Source organism: Procambarus clarkii, chromosome 93 (genome assembly GCF_040958095.1).
Source record: "Procambarus clarkii isolate CNS0578487 chromosome 93, FALCON_Pclarkii_2.0, whole genome shotgun sequence".
In the NCBI taxonomy this organism is placed as follows: Eukaryota; Metazoa; Arthropoda; class Malacostraca; order Decapoda; family Cambaridae; genus Procambarus; species Procambarus clarkii.
The window spans coordinates 5,069,370-5,087,037 of record NC_091242.1 but is presented as its reverse complement, the minus strand read 5'-3'; the positions used below and the strand labels follow the sequence as shown (position 1 = coordinate 5,087,037).

The 17,668-nt window shown below is 39.5% G+C and overlaps 1 protein-coding gene across 8 annotated transcripts; it reads right to left on the bottom strand.

Annotated features, from left to right (window-relative positions):
* Positions 1-800: 800 nt before the first annotated feature.
* LOC123746904 (solute carrier organic anion transporter family member 74D) lies at positions 801-17,115 on the bottom strand. 8 transcript variants are annotated; one of them, XM_045728789.2, is made up of 16 exons: positions 16,919-16,959; positions 15,431-15,527; positions 13,245-13,436; positions 12,672-12,804; positions 12,312-12,530; positions 10,275-10,475; positions 9,059-9,199; positions 8,394-8,843; positions 7,740-7,904; positions 6,655-6,856; positions 5,648-5,786; positions 4,534-4,617; positions 4,109-4,248; positions 3,902-4,005; positions 3,626-3,727; positions 801-1,976 (listed from the first exon to the last, which is right to left on the bottom strand). In XM_045728789.2, exons 3-16 carry the CDS (start codon positions 13,419-13,421, stop codon positions 1,879-1,881), a joined length of 2,355 nt encoding a protein of 784 aa, XP_045584745.2. In that variant the 5' UTR covers positions 13,422-13,436; positions 15,431-15,527; positions 16,919-16,959; the 3' UTR covers positions 801-1,878. The 8 variants fall into 8 exon arrangements, with proteins under 8 accessions (XP_045584745.2, XP_045584746.2, XP_045584748.2 ...); XM_045728790.2 differs by having other exon boundaries at positions 16,912-16,930; XM_045728792.2 differs by lacking the exon at positions 16,919-16,959 and adding an exon at positions 16,750-16,857.
* Between the last annotated feature and the right edge of the window lie 553 nt (positions 17,116-17,668).

Below are 17,668 nucleotides of genomic sequence, written 5' to 3'. Positions count from 1 at the left end.
TGGTAGTTTTAATTATTATTATTAATATGCGAATATATATAAATATGCAACAATGATCACAAAAACACTGATCCAAGTATGCAGAATAACCACAAGTGAAAAATAGGGAATGCTTAACGCGTTTTCGGCTAATTCGCCTTCATCAGAGCAAAGTAGAATGAATCTTTCATTCTACTTTGCTCTGATGAAGGCGAATTAGCCCAAAACGCGTTAAGCATTCTCTATTTTTCCCATGTGGTTATTCTGCATACATAAATATTAATAAACTTTATTTTAAGCTCAACAAAACTACTCATAAAGGATTATGCATTATCAATGTTTCATTCGTAACTGTGCTCTATGTTGCATCAGCTGATAAATTTGGTGTGAATGATCGGAACTAATACAATATTGTATGACCTTATATAGAATTTAAAATTTATATTTTACAGTAAATATAATTATTGATCTTTAATAATGCTACCCCAAATTGTGCAATCGATCAACAGTGAGTAGAAACGGTAGAGCAAACTTACAAGATGTACACCTCTGGCAACCAGGTAAACATTCTTTCAAGCGTGAGAAACTTATCATTGGCGTACGATAGTATTGTATCTATTGCTTTACCTGAAGACCACCTTTAGTGATCTTTAGTGGCCACGACGGGAACAGGAAGCCAGCAGCTTGTCAAAGGTACTCCCATTATTTTTGATGACTCTCGTTTAATTAATTAGTTTATTTTCTACAACAAAAGTGACAATTGCAGTTTGAGTTAACCATACAGTATATAAACAATTTGTATAGGGGCAAACAGAAAACACTAAAGGTGGAAAATTTATTTAAAACAAATATTTGTGGAATACAGGTGTTTGACACAATACCGACGAAAATTTAACTGACTAATTAACAAACACAATTCTTTTTATTAACAAGCTTAGGTACACACAGCAATATGCTGCTACCCTATTCTATATGAAAGATTACAGTCTAGCCTGCACTAGCAAAATCTGGGCACAACACAAGAATATCTTCATATATTCGTGTGTATGAAGTAGTTACAGAGCTCAAAGTATCTCATACCATTTAGTCTGAAATCTACGGTTACAGGCCAATCACAGATATAGTGTTAAGGAATATTAATTCACTGTGTCGGGGGACAGGAAGTCAGAGTGTATTCATACACGTTAGGCTTTTATTGAGGAGCGTTTCCTTTCACCTGATGCCTTTAAACAAATCCATAAGGACCATGATAAGGGTTCGAACCTTTGTGACCTGATGCTTTTATTTACCTAGCAGTAAATGGGTACCCGGGAGTTAGACAAATATTATGGGGTTGCATCCTGAGGACAGTCAGAGTTCGACGTGGGAAGGAAAGGCTTCAATACGAGCCCAAAGTATACATATACAGAGGCTGCCTATCCCAACATCGGGAATTTTATTAATACTTTGTATTGTCCACTCTCACTCCCCGCTCTCTCATACTTACAATGTCCGCCACCTACTTCCCAGACTTCCTACCCTCAAATTCATTTGAATCTATATTATCTGTATTTTGAAACTTCAGAGGGAAAAATTTGAGAATATCCCACACTTAACTACAACGATTAATCATTTCAGTATATTTTATTTTAACGAATTTATAGATTATTGCCTTTTGCAATGAAATACCGCTATAATATGAAACGTCTGCAGTTTATTAGGCCAGATGTCAGTCAAAGGGGAAAAACGTCACCAATTAAGATAGTAGTCATCAGGTAAGTTGAGACCATTATATATTATGAAGTATTTATATATATTAACTATGGTAACAGTTCGGTGAACTAGACTTCTGCATTGGCTTGTGGTCATCACTGCCTTTTCTTTCGTCATAGGGGTCCTGTAGGTCACTGTAGATGTACATCACCAGGTCATCTTCGTGTCCTTCTCACCATACAGGTCCAGCGTGTCACTGTAGTAGTACATCACCAGGTCACCCAACACAGACACAAACACAATCCCTAGTCAAATGAAATTGAGATCGAAATGTTACCCTATTATAAAAACAATATAGAATGTGGCTAAATATAATTTAGTAATATTTTAGGTACATGTTTTACAAACAAGAACAATTTGAAACACTCGTTAAGAAAAAAGTATAAAACATGCTCTTGATGTGTTGGACAATATACATACACAATGAATATAATATCAACACTAACCGCAGAAGAATATAATATCATCAGTGACAGCCAATGGGAAGCTGGCTGTGGATATGAAAGTCATTTAGAGTGGGAAGCGGATACGAAAGTCATTTTAAAATTTAATCAATCTTGCATTACAGCCATATTTCGCTTGTAGTAGATATTTCAATTTCTTTCTTTATTATGCACCCCATACCAATCACGTGGGCGTTGGTGTAAAGGATTACAGAGGCACATAATCGGTTCAGGAACTGAACCCTATAGTTCGTTTAGCTAAGCAAATAACAATATTTGACGCTAGTTACAAAATTATCAATGTTGTATACACATGTACACACCCTCATACATACATGTACATATATATATACGTATACACATATACATACACATACATATCTAATCACCCACACAATTACACACATCAATAATCTTTGTCTGGTAGTAGATAGTAACCGTATAGGGGGGTACCCAGCTGCGTCCAGTTCTCTCCCCTTCTTTCCCTTCTCTCCTATCTTTCTCGCCTTTCTCCCATTATCCACCTTTTTCACCCTCTGCGTCTTTCTTCCCCTTCTCTCACCCTCTGATGTATCTTCCCTTCTGCACCTTTTCCCCCCTTCTCCCCAATACTTCCTATCTCTTACCTCTCCCCCTGCTATCCTTCCCTCTAGTAAAAAAAAATCCCCCCCTTTCTTCCTTCTCTCTCTATGAAAACTAATGCTGTATAAGGAAACAATTAAACTTCTAAGCAAGTCTACGGACAACACTACCAGTATTTCATACTTGTCTTGGTGAATATCGCATGGGCGGGTAGGTTAGATGCCGATATTTCTTGTAGCACTGGAGGCTACCCCAACTGCCCTATGACATTCCCACATTCTTCATGTGTGAAAGTTGGGTGAGGCCAGTCCCAAGAGTCTGGCCTCCAACATTGAAGAGACAGGACATTATCTTATAGATGTAGATAGCTGTGATGAAAGTGAAAGATATGTAGCCTAAGCTCATAAACAGCACCATTTCCGATACTTATTAGTATCCAATACTGAAAATTAGGTTTGGTATCACCTATAAATGACTTGGCTCCAATGTGTAACATTATGTGTAACAAATACAATCATTTATTATATAATAAATTATTATATTTGCAATACATAGCAGTTACAGTGCAAACTGTGTTCTGTTACTAGCTCTCATAATTAAAGATAAGTGTGCAAATAAACGATGAAAACCAATGCCAAATAACAACCGTTTTGATAAAGACCTTTTGTGCTCTCTAATCCTTTTGCGAGGATGAGTGGGGAGTGTACAATAAATTACCGCTTACAGGATGAATTCGGGATGAGCAATAAACTTCCAATGAATGAAATGAAATCCAATGCGGCAATGAGAGAGCTTGTGAGAGAGCCAACCACATCATTGGGTGCCACTGGTACAGAAAGGTGGATATACACACGTTTAATATCACTAACCTGCAGGTACCAAATGGGTTATTACCCTCAATTTATTCAAATCATAGAGCCAACAATTGCCTGATTTGCCACAGGAGATGTTCCATATAACACACGAGGAGTCTGCAGGCAAAAATATTTACTTAATTGATTCTAAGTAGCCAGATCAAGCTGTAAGAAAACCTGACTGTATAAAAATTATTATCATGATTGAGTGAATTAATATGCCAGGATGAATCCATGATATGCATAAGACAAGGCAAACGATCTGAGTAACAAAAATGAATTAATACACACCTATAATGGCGCCCATGATGACAGGTGCAGGAATAAAGCCAAACAGAGCTAAGGATACCTCCACTATACCGATTGCTAAACCTTTGTCCTCGTCTGCCACAGCTCTGTACGGAAAAGTATATGTTATGTAATTTTATAGCCTAATGCGAAAGGTACAGTGTTATCATTATGTCTGCAATTTGACAACAAATGATCATCAAAACATACCTCAGGTAGGCGAGAACGCTACCAATTTTCCCCAGTGAAAAAGCGCCATCCATAAAGATCTGGATCAAAATGTAATAGATGAACGTGTTGCAAGAGTCTGGGCAGTAGCCTTGTATTGCAGACCCCCATCTTGATTCAATCTGCAACGTAATTGGGTCATTGGTGAGATTTTTGCTTCATTTATCTAATAGTAACATCGACTCATTCTCAGGCTAAGCTCGCCCAAGCTGTCCCCAAAGGCTCAATCGTAAATTTTGTCCTACTGGATAATCAAACTTTTTCTCAAATAAGGGACATTATTATATATTAAAGTTTTGAATACTAATAAGCCTAGGGTAGATTAGATCAAGTGTTTTGGTTCTAATGACAATTATTTTTATTTATCGATAATAACAAATTAGTTTAAGTGCCGACGTCAGGCCTACCTGAGGTAAGATGGGTGTTTCTTGGAGCGGGCCGTTGTCGTCTGTGGCCATGTTGCTTTCGATGCACCGGCAGTCACCGTATACCTGTTCACAAGAACAAGACACGTTGTATACCTGTCTACAAGAACAGGGCACTATACACTTACCTACAAGATCATTTTTTTTATTAAATAATACACAATATAAAGATCATATTTACATCAATTTACACGGGAAATACTACATTTATATATATATTTTATATAATTATTAGAAAACCAATTTTTCATATCATCACCAAGCATGAGCCGTAAACCCCAAATGTTATACGTGATCCTGCCTCGCAAGAACTTCAATATTCTGTCTACTGAGTAACCCTCCTGCCTGCCTATCCACACACAAAAAATGTAATCAGAGAGTAGCATAATTATTGTACTCTTAAAGATCTCCCTGAGAATGAGTTGGTGAGTTTCCGGGTCAACTTTTCTCCTAGATTTCCCTATTGTAGGAGCTGTGGGTCCCATTACTGGATCAATTTCCCCAATTTAGGTTGTTCCTCTCTGTTTCAATCAAGTTGTTTATTTATGTTTATTGTGGAATCTGACGTTATCTTTCAGTGTCCAGTGGTGGTTTTGTAATTAGTGCCTGCTATCTGAACGTGATTCATTATTGCAGATAGTTTTGATTCACCTCGTCAGTAAATAAATAATTCAAGGATTTCAAAACAATTCTCTTTCACATGTTCAAAAAATATCAAATTATTTCATCCAAAATCTTTGACAAAGATCCAACTTTGCCCACTGTAGTGTTTCGTTACCACATATAGACTATTGGATGGGTTTGGAATGCATAACCAAAAACGTCAATCTCTAGCAGGAGGGAATAACAATATCAAACAGTGTGTATTTGAAGTTACTAGTGATTCATGATTGGATAATATATTTATTTGCATTTGACAGGAATGTATTCACCAGTCAACCCTTCGCACGGGAACTGTGTAAACATTTTAATAATTTACCTAAAATTAAACAAACGGAACTCCCTAACCTTTATAAGAACTTTGTGTTGGGGCAAACAATCATATATCTGTCGAATTCCATGGTAATTATGTGTTGAGTGAACAATTACCGCGTACATTGTCGCTGACGGAGGTGTTGACGCTGGAGCAGCCGGCGTAGCACGGGGAATAGTAGACAGTGGAGAGGTCTTCTGCACACACCGGCGAGAACCTCTCTGAGCACCCACACTCACTCCAGCACGGTTCACCATCCGACCTGTCACATACACCCAGAGAGTTTTACTGTGGACTCCGTAATCATCCTGTGGGAGGTTCATTAGTGTTTATCCTATTAAACTTTAAAATTTTACTAATTTACTGTGTATGTTCTATAGTTGCTTTACTAAAATATTTCTTTTTGTTTCCCCTGCTGTATTAATGTTAAAAACCCATTCTGTATTGTTGGTAGAACTACAGATTCCATAATGTAATAGTCTGTGCCTGGTATTATTAAATGTCACCTTTATATATTGTATATACTTTTTTATAGTAAACATTCTCACATATGTTAGATTACTTCATTAAGTGTTCACCCAATTCTATTTTTAAATATTTTTTTATCTATTTTGTTCTAAATTTTGCCCGAAACGCTTGCATAGTGGTGACTTCATTTGCATGTGGGCGCTAGCGGAAAGATTACATATTACTCTTAAATTCATGTCAGTAAAGCTCCAGAATAAACTTATCTGCCTGTAAACTCGTACTTGGTGTTCTTCATCACCACGGTAACTTTAATTGTAGAGCTGCAAATATGTTGATTAACTGTTCTGCAGTTATAATAATATCCATATAACACAGCAATAAGCTTATTGTGCTATATTATGGCAATTACCTTTATCTGATGACTCTTAAATGTTAATTACCTAGGTTTTCGGTTAAGACGGTGAACCATTCGGTACTGAGCGCAATTCGAATTTTTAGACAACAAATAGAGAAACTAAAATGACATACAAATCATATGGTGCAAAAATTAGTTTTGCTTAACTTATTATGCATAATGGGCTCAGAAACTTTAAAATTTATTTATATAGACATGTAAAGTTTGTACTGGTTGGAGAAGACGATCTGCAAAATTTGCCACTTACTCATTAAGAAAGCGCATGTTGGTTGGGGTGATAATAGTGACCTCGGGGCAGCCGATGAACATGAGGCAGAGGTAACAGACGCAGGTGAGGAGCGTGGAGAACACGTTGTAGCCTATCACAAGCTTGGCTCGGGGACGAACCCAGCGCAGCACCACTGCACTCACTACCGTCCCTAGCGTAGTGGCCACCATGGTCGCCATCCCTGCCAACATGCACCATCATAGTCACTCATACGATAATGTACACCGTACGTGAAGCAGAAGGCGCATATACGTAACTGAATGCAAAATTGAACACCGCAAAATTTTCCTGAATTTACCTGAGGGGTTATCTCTACTTAGTTCGAGAAATACAAGAAGTCTACGGCTTGTGAAAGGTTCCCCCATTTATCCTAATGATTTTATCCAACTGTAATTTTAATTGCAGCAGTATTTTGGCATTTATACAGCAAAGGCGGATAGGCGGTTCCATGGGTTTATAACCCTATGGGTGAAAAAGCATCTCTTGTTTTCTATCCTACATTGTGGCTTGTTGAGCTTGAAACCGTTGCTCCTTGTTTGTATTACATATATTTAATATAGGTTATTAATATTTTTGTTTTGAACATATTCCCAGCAGGGGCGAGACACAGGCGCGTATTGCAGGGACCGGTATGAGGTACTAAACGTCTCCTGGAATAGCTTACTGTTTTTTTTTAAGATGGACGCGTTGATTAGCTTCCACTGGTTCTTTCACAGGCGTTTATGTACTGTCTCTTTCTAGAAGTTGAAATCTAAAATCTGAGAGATACCTTCCAGTGTTTAGGAAAGTGTGTTTGTTGTGTAAGAATAATTACTGCCCACCATACATGTCAGGGTATGTAAGCCACACTACACAAGCTACAGTATAGGAGCCACATTCCTCAATCCTAACTCTATAAACCACAGTATGGGAGTCACAGCATGTAACACCAACCCATGCATTATAGGTAAGTTGCAGCCTAAATAGATCTTAGAATTCCCAGTATGTAACAGTACGCTAGACACAGCATACATCGCAGTATGCTTAACACAACATAACCATCAATCTAAATAACCACGGCTTACCAGTGTAGTAGCTGGCCTCCGCGGCTGTCTTCTTAAACTGGTGTTCCAGGTACTTGGGCTGGAAGATTTTGTACCCTGAGGTGGCCAGGACGGTCAGGGTCATGTTGAAGAGGTTACCTGTATATATCCGGTTCCTCAACAGTCTTCTCAGACGTCTCGGCAGGTCTGCAAGGCAGAGAGAGAGGTTACTAGGTGTGTATGGGGTGAGGGAAGGTTACTAGCTCTGTAGGGAGTTACTAGCCACGTGAGGGGAGATTATTAGCTATGTGTGGTGGTGAGCGTGTTATTATTTGCGGGGAAATTATTCACCAAAGCTTCCCTTATCCCTCAACCGGCTCTAACTCAGTTTGCCTCCTGTAACATTGTCGTACTCATCAAGGTGATATAATCTTCCCTCGCCATCCCTCTACCTTCACCACCCCTAACAATCACCAGCTCACACCCCAACCCTGTCTCTCTCTCTTTCTCTTTAGCACCCTGCCTTTCATCAATACATTTTTTTTATTCAATAATCCATCGAGCTATGGATTTCGTCTATCTTTTATTTGTTACCTTTTCATTGTTTTATAATTTCTCCTAACCCACCATCCATTACCCATCACCTTCACACATTACACATCATCCTCACCTATTAACTCAAAATACCACGCTTACTTTTCAACGATGTCTCGTTCGTTTTCGCAGTAGATGCAACGAACACAGCCTCGTCCTCCTGTAGTGGCCTAGTCTGCATCATCTCATCCTCCTGTAGTCGCCTAGCCTGCATCATCCCGTCCTCGTGCAGGGGCCTAGCCTGCATCATCCCGTCCTCCTGTAGTGCACCGTCCTCGTGAATCGTCCCATCCTGCAGTACACCACCCTCGTGAATCGTCCCATCCTGCAGTGCACCGTCCTCGTGAATCGTCCCATCCTGCAGTATAGTCGTGCCTACCTGCAACATCCTACCCTCCAGCACCGCTCCAGCCTCCCTCGTCCCCCTATCCTGGTCCAGCCTCCTGTTGAGGGTCCTCTTAGCCTCCCTCCTGAGGGTGGCGGGCAGCTTGCGAGGGAAGAGGACCATCGTGCACCCCAGCGGCAGCAGGGACCCGCCGATGATCAGGAACCCTGAGGAGGCCCCACAGACGACACATCATTACGCTTTTGTTTTTGTGTTATCTAGCTGTATCATCATAATAGCTATGTTAATCATCCTATTATATTATATACAAATGATTTGTAATTTCTCTATTATCAGTAATAAAATATTAAAGACATTAATTTTGTATATCATAATAATTACTAATTATGTCACATTTTCGATTAATATTGCGTTTGTTTACCTATCCACCAGGCGCCTAGCCACCTGGGATCGTCATGAGAAAGGCTGGGCTGGATGGTGGGATTGATCCAGAAGCTCAAGCACTTGCCTCCCAGCATAAAGCCCAGCACTGGTCCTAGCGTCCTCAGCAAGAGGTAGATAGCTGTGTGTACCGTTGTTGAGACAGGGTGAATACAGGTACTGATGTTGGTTACTGGTAATGCTATCACTAATGCCATACACCACAACTACCACTACTCTTACTGCTACTACCACAATCACCACTATTCTTACAAAGTAAAAAAAAGGTGAAAAGTACATCGTAGCAAGGTTTTATATCAACAATATAAATTGACAGAGGTGATTACACTGATAAAGATGAAGTACTTAATTAGTCCTACGTACTAATATTGGGGAAGTGGGTAGTACAAGATACAGTGTGAGTTTGAAGCACAAGATATGAAACTATGAGGATATAATTAGGTACTTTTTGGTTTTACTTTTGAACAAGGTATAGGTTAGAACATTTTTTAATTCATCAGGGAGTGAGTTCCAAAGACTGGGCCCTTTTATTTGCACGGAGTGTGCACAGATTTAGCCTGACTCCGGGGATATCAAAAATATATTTATTTCTGGTGTGGTGGTCATGAGTTCTATTACACCTATCAAGGAAAAGTTGCAGATCAAGATTAACATTTAGGAACATGGTTGTGTACATGTAGATAGCAAATGAGAATGTGTGGAGTGTATGTTAAGCATGTTAAGGGATTTAAACAGAGGGGCTGTGTGTTGTCTGAGAACAGAGTTTATTATAGTTCTAATAGCAGATTTTTGCTGTGATGATAGGCTTGAGGTAATTTGAAGTGGTTGAACCCCGTGCACAGATACCGTATATAGGATAAGGATAGATTAGTACGTAGTGTAATGAAAGGAGAGCAGAGTGTGGAACATAATATCTGATTTTAGAAAATATACCGACCGTTTTTGAGACTTTGTTTGGAATGAGTTGTCAACAACGAAAAGTATTTGAGAGAACAGCCTAGTATCACAATAACAATAATAATAAAAATACTACACAAGGGATATATGTATTCAGAGGTATACCTCTCGGTGTATATACACTTTAGCTCTGGACTGTTTAGGACTAAAGTATATTTGCTGGTTCTTTCGGGGGTCTTTGAGTTTGATGACCCTCCAGATGGTGATGGGCCTTAAGCACACCACCAATCAATACTCACAGTAGTAGAAGGCGGTGGTCTTCTTGTTGATGTTGTCGTCGACGTAGCTGATGCCGACGGTGAAGTAGATGGTCATGGAGATGCCGACGATGAACTGGGAGACGAAGAGCAGGATGATGGGGCCTATGTAAGGCTTCCCCTCCCCTTGTTCGCTTATATCCTCACACACCTCCTCCCACTGTGACAAGCACAGCTCCTCGTCTGCAACACAATCACAGCCATGTTCATACACATTTAATTTTAGTTATTTGTATATATATATATATGTATATATATAATATATATATATATGTATATATATATATATATATATATATATATATATATATATTAGTATATTTTGGTAGCAGTCTTTCCTGTAGACATATATTATTAAATATGACCGAAAAAGTAAGATTAATAATTCTAACACGAATTTTCTCAATCTTTCGTACATTACGCTTCACTGTTGGAGGTAAATCAAAAATCACTTCTCCAAAATTCATTTTTATTTCTAGTCTGACGCGACACGGGCGCGTTTCGTAAAACTTATTACATTTTCAAAGACTTCACAAATACACAACTGATTAGAACTTACGTCTCTCTGATATTATATCTACATTTGAGTGAGGTGGGAAGGGTGATGTGGCATTAACACAAGACAGAACAGGAGGGGATATTAATAGGGTATTAAAAGTATCAACACAAGACAGAACAGAAACAATGGGTATTGAATAGAAGTGTTTGTAGAAAGCCTATTGGTCCATATTTCTTGATGCTTCTATATTGGAGCGGAGTCTTGAGGTGGGTAGAATATAGTTGTGCAATAATTGGCTGTTGATTGCTGGTGTTGACTTCTTGATGTGTAGTGCCTCGCAAACGTCAAGCCGCCTGCTATCGCTGTATCTATCGATGATTTCTGTCATCGACAGAAATCATCGATAGATACAGCGATAGCAGGCGGCTTGACGTTTGCGAGGCACTACACATCAAGAAGTCAACACCAGCAATCAACAGCCAATTATTGCACAACTATATTCTACCCACCTCAAGACTCCGCTCCAATATAGAAGCATCAAGAAATATGGACCAATAGGCTTTCTACAAACACTTCTATTCAATACCCATTGTTTCTGTTCTGTCTTGTGTTGATACTTTTAATACCCTATTAATATCCCCTCCTGTTCTGTCTTGTGCTAATGCCACATCACCCTTCCCACCTCACTCAAATGTAGATATAATATCAGAGAGACGTAAGTTCTAATCAGTTGTGTATTTGTGAAGTCTTTGAAAATGTAATAAGTTTTACGAAACGCGCCCGTGTCGCGTCAGACTAGAAATAAAAATGAATTTTGGAGAAGTGATTTTTGATTTACCTCCAACAGTGAAGCGTAATGTACGAAAGATTGAGAAAATTCGTGTTAGAATTATTAATCTTACTTTTTCGGTCATATTTAATAATATATATATATATATATATATATATATATATATATATATATATATATATATATATATATATATATATATATATATATATATATATATATATATATATATATATATATATATATATATATATATATATATATATATATATATATATATATATAGTGGAGACCTTGTGGTTTCTCACTGAACACTAATATTATCTTCTCCCAGCTGTGAGACCCAGCGGTCTCCTCTGAATACTTTTTATTTTCTTCTCCGAGGCTATGGGTCCCCACATTGGCACTGGTACCCTCACGATTTATATATATATATATATATATATATATATATATATATATATATATATATATATATATATATATATATATAATATGTCTTAATTTACACTTGAAATTTAATGCTTTGATATAAGAATGTAATTTAAACTTTGTTTATCTTTATTCATACCATACAACAAGTTACAGCCCCGCTCCTATGCCAGATAAGTCCACTACGGGCTCACCATAACCCGTGCTACTTGGATTTTTTTTATTCTGAGTAGCTGAATTAGCAACAATAACTTTCTTCACACACACACACCAAACACAGATACAGCGCGCCACTTACTTGTCCCAGGTTGCGCAGTATCGTTAAGGCTAGCTGTGGTGAGGTAGTGGTGGGTGTCGGTACCATATATAAAGTGTGGGAGGGTGGCCATGAAGCTGGAGATGGCTGTGAGAGCGATTCCTACACCCAGCCAGCGGGGACGATGACCTGCGTTGCCGTAGTAACCCAGGAAGATGGCTAACATCACCACCGAGATGTCGTTCCCAGCCAGCATGATCCCTGGAACAGTCATGAACAATCACTCACATGGGGGGACACTCACTCAAATGAGGGGGACAATCACTCACATGGGGCGGGGGGACAATCAGACCTTCGTAAGACTGGAGAAGACGACCATAGAACCCTATAGAGGTGACGTACCAGTCTGTTTGCTGGTGAGTTGGAACCTCTTCTCTATGGTGGAGATGACTGCAACGGTGTAGCTGAAGAACATGCCCTGCACGATGGCGCTCAGAGAGAACACCGCGATCAAGCACTCCTTCAGCGCCAGCCTCTGCATACACACATAGTAAAGAGAGTGATTAAAAATAAACATTTTGATAAAAAGATACATTAGGCTTTAAATGATATTTGTGTCCACGGGAGACTGGCCCACACGATGACTAGGAAGGTGCCCTAATGAACATTGGTCTGCGTCCTCGACTCGCGACCGAAGAATCCAGGTTCAATCCTGGTTAGGCTATGTGGCCAAACATAACCCGAATGCACTCGGGCATGGGGGGTTGAATGAGTTCATAAACACTCTCCCATGCTTTCGTAATGTGGTAGTGGTACAGCACTCAGCGTCGCATGTGGAGGATATAGTCCCAGCAAGGGCATTTGGAATTTTCAAGTATATACAATAGTGTACATACAATATTGTATACAATACAATGCAGCCTGTGTACAATTCAGGCTTATCATTATATACTCCTGAATGTATAGTGATCTCACCTGCAGCCATCTTGCCCTACAGGGACCTAGACCACACTCAGTGTCCTTGAGGTCCTGCTCGGTGAACTTCCATTGTATCTCTGCCAACTCTTGTCTCCTGGAGCCTAGCAGTTGGTCACACTGTCCTGGTGTTCCCTCCTCGATGGCGCCAACCGGCTCCTCGTCCTCCCCAGCCATCACTTTTGTTTTGGTCTGAAAATACGTAGCATTTTAAGAATAGTTGGCAAGGATAGCTGAGGGCGGATGATTGGAACTATATATTGCTTTACCTTATAGTAACCGTTGTGAATGACTACATTTTATAGGGTGATATCGTCTGATCTTTAGTTAAAACAACATTTAGGAGTTGGCTGCACTATTTCTCTGACCCATTTCTCTCAGCATTGAATCAAATCTTGTTCAGCAATGTTCACAGTAGGCTTACCTGATAGAAATGCAATGCTATTTAGCTGAGATAAGAGCGGTTGCTAACTGAGACAGTCAAATTTGACGGAGATAACCATTTTTTTGAGGATTCAAGGTAAATATGTTGTGGTATGGGTTCGGAGTAACGGAGGTAAAGTGTAGCCGGATATGATTCATTAGACATGCAGGTGGTACCCAACTCACCTACCCCCAGGCAGCTCCACGCTTACACATATCGCGCTCAAGGCAAGTAATTCACTCTCTTACCAATTCTACCAGGCTATTCCACCACTTTAAGGAGCCAGTTTATCCTATTGCCCCACATCCTGCCATGACGACCAACTACAGCTTACAACATATGCTATGTTGCAACATAGCCTCAGCTATATCGCGGGGGCCTCAGCTATCAGGCCCCCGCGATATGTGGGGGCCCGATTGCTGAGTGGACAGCGCTCTGGACTCCTAATCCTAGGGTCCGGGTTTGATCCCGGTGATGGCAGAAACAAAATGGGCAGAGTTTTTTTCACCCTGATGCCCCTGTTACCTAGCAGTAAATAGGTACCTGGGAGTTAGGCAGCTGTTACGGGCTGCTTCCTGGGCGTGTGTGTGGGAAAAAAATTAGTTGTTAGTAACAGTTGAGAGGCGGGCCCACAACTAGGTGAAAACAGTAGAAGTACTTACAACAGAATCGAACTGTCATTGAATTACGGGCTCACTATAGCCCGTGCTACATGGACATTTCGTTTTGAGTAGCTAAATCTAAAACAGCAACTGTCATTGACCTGACTATTTATTGACTCACTCCAGCCTATATCATCCATATATCCTGCCAGCTAGACAGGTTATATGTCTCAGGTTATTTTACAATTGCCTCCTGCGAAGGTATACGGCCACGGCGGTCAATGACCCCAAACAAATGCTTTATATCTTATCAATGAGATTCTCCAATCTAATTTACAAATTACTGCTACAAGTAGCAAGCATGCTTCTTGCTTCACCCTTGTCTGAATTTACTTGAGAGCCACTAACAGTAATGGCCTCGACGAGGACAGGAAGCCAGCGGCTTGTTGAAGGTCCTCCCCATTTGCCTTAAATGTCATTGTAGTTAGTCTCAGCATTACCTACTGAGGCTACAATAGCAAGCTTCTTCTTACTCTTATTAAACAGGATTAAGTAACTAATCTTAGTTAAGGTGATGAAGATGAACTTGTGTAATTCTTGTTGGTACTGTAACACGTTCTGTCTCAACATTCTTACTAGTACTGTCAACACGCTCTTTCTCAACATTCTTGAGACAGTGCAATATATTAATTAATACTAAAGTTTAGGTAGCTTTCATATTGCTATATTTCAGTTTTAGTTTCATGTTTTCCTAATGATTAGAGACTATTTGATATACATGAAAAAGTATTACATGTTTTGAAAGATTTGTTTCGCAAAATATTGACTAATACCGAGACGTAAGGATTTGTGGGTCCTACGATAGCCTTATCAAACATTCTATCTTCTCACACTTTGTTGATACACAATCCTCTTGATTGTGATCAATTCACAATAAATACATTTTGTTTACTTAAAAGAATACTTGGGTCCAGTTCCTGAAGTCAATGTATGCTTCTGTAACCCTTCTCACAGGATGGGTATGGAGTGTTTCTGTAACCCTTTCACTACCACTCACAGGATGGGTATTGGGTGGCTCTGTATCCCTTACACTTCCACCTAAAACATGGGTAAGAGGAGCAAAAAAATATTTCACTTATCATCGTTACGCCAAAACATACCTACGCAATTGCCTTGATCAAATTCAGACCTCGTTGTGAGGGTTTTTCTCGTCGTCACGTCAACAGTGTAGAGTGCAGTCTGACACAAACATCGTCACTGGGAGATAACAAACATCATCACTGGGAGATAACAAACATCGTCACTGGGAGATGACACAAACATTCTCACTGGGAGATGCTGTTGCAATCGTGAGGTTGGAACGTGATATATTGCAACAACCTGTCACAAGTATGCAGAGCTCTGGCAGTTGGAGAGCCTCCGCAACAGGTGACTGGTTGCATGCAACACACACGCACAACTGCAGTGAGCCACCACAACCATTCATCCTCCTGTTAACCTCTCATGACACTGCAAGTCCTACATCTCCCAGCTATTTCATGTATTTACTTTAACAACTTCAAAATGAAAAAGTGTAATTAATTGTAATTAATTTTTGTCAATAAAGATGTTAATAATAATAAATGTACTACTTCGTACACTCACGAATCTTAGAAGATATTCTTGTGCTCTTCCCAGAGTTTGCTAGTGCAGGCTAGACTTACATCTGATCATATTTCTGATTCCATGTATTTTTACCTGAATTTACCTGAGGGTTTACTAATACCAGTGGCCTCGACGAGGCCAGGAAGCCGGTGGCTTGTCAAAGGTCCCTCCAAATGTGGCAAACCATCCTCTGAGATGAGGATATTATACATGAACTCATAGTAAGCTCTTAATCTGCAGTTTGTAATCCCTCATATAGAACAGAGTAGCATCACATTATAATTTCTGTGTGTACCTAAATCTGTTAATTAAAAAAAATATTATTTAGCTCTAAAAATTCCCCACATCCTATTGAGTATCTAATGAATCGAAGGAATTCATCTACCATCTGTTAGCAACAAAAGTTAACAGTCAAGAGCGATTGTTTAGTGCACTTTTTTTTATTTTTTGTTATTAACAAGCTTAGGTATACATAGCAATGTGCCTATTCTTTATGAAAGATTACACAATATAGATTAAAAACTAACTATAAGCTCATTTAGTATTCCCATCTCACAGGATGGTTAGTCATACATGGAATCAGGGGAGTAAATACCAACCTCAATACAAATAACAAATAAACTCTGACTAAACAACTTCACGATTTTCACAAGAGTTAAACACTGAATCACGGAAACATTACATTACAATTACTCGTACCATTTTCTACAAGATGCCTCTCAAACTAAATTTTTCCTTTTTTTATAACAAGCAAAGTTACATACAGCAATGTGCTACTTCCCTATTCTGTATGAAAGACCACACAGTGTAGATAAAAAGCCGGCTGCAAGCTCACCCAACATCCCCACTTCACAGGACGGCCAGTCATACGTGGAATCAGGAGAGAACATGAAATGTAAGGCTGATCTATTAGCCTCCACTAGCAAAATCTGGATACAGCACAAGAATATCTTCCAATATTCCTGAGTGTATGAAGTAATTACAGAGCTCAAAGTACCTCATACCAGTTGGTCTGAAGTCGCTGATAACAGGGCAATCACTGATATAGTGTTGAAGAGCAGGGTTGCCAGATCCAAATTGCTGAAAGTAGCGAGCTGACGGCCTAAAAGTAGCGAATAGCTGATACTAGAGATCTGTGGAGGTGCGACTGCACCCTGCGTGACGGGAGATGTCTCCCTCAGTAATTGCGATTGATTGATTGATGAAGATTAAGCCACCCAAAAGGTGGCACGGGATGAATAGCCCGTAAGTGGTGGCCCTTTTGAGCTTTACCATTATCAATAGATGATACTGGAGATCTGTGGAGGTGCGACTGCACTCTGCGTGACGGGAGATGTCTCCCGTGGAAATGAAATTACAGGACTCGTTGATTTATAGCCGTACGGGGTCAGGTGATAAAGGTAAAAACAAGGGGGATACATAGGGGATAAATGGGGGACGAAGCACATAAGAACATAAGAATAAAGGTAACTGCAGAAGGCCCATTGGCCCATACGAGGCAGCTCCTATTATACAAAGATTAATCAGGTGTAATTGGCCTGTTATGTTGAACAGTGTCTTCTGTGTTGGCATCGTTAGGTTCTGGTCTTGTACTTACTAGTTTCGTGCCTTAACATCTTAATATTTTGATAATCACGACATATCTGCATTAAAATCAGTGTGCAATTCCGGTTTTGGCCTCCACCGTCTTCTCACTTGTTCCCTTGTAACTTGTAACTCACTTGTAACACTTATATGCTGTACTTCCTATTTTA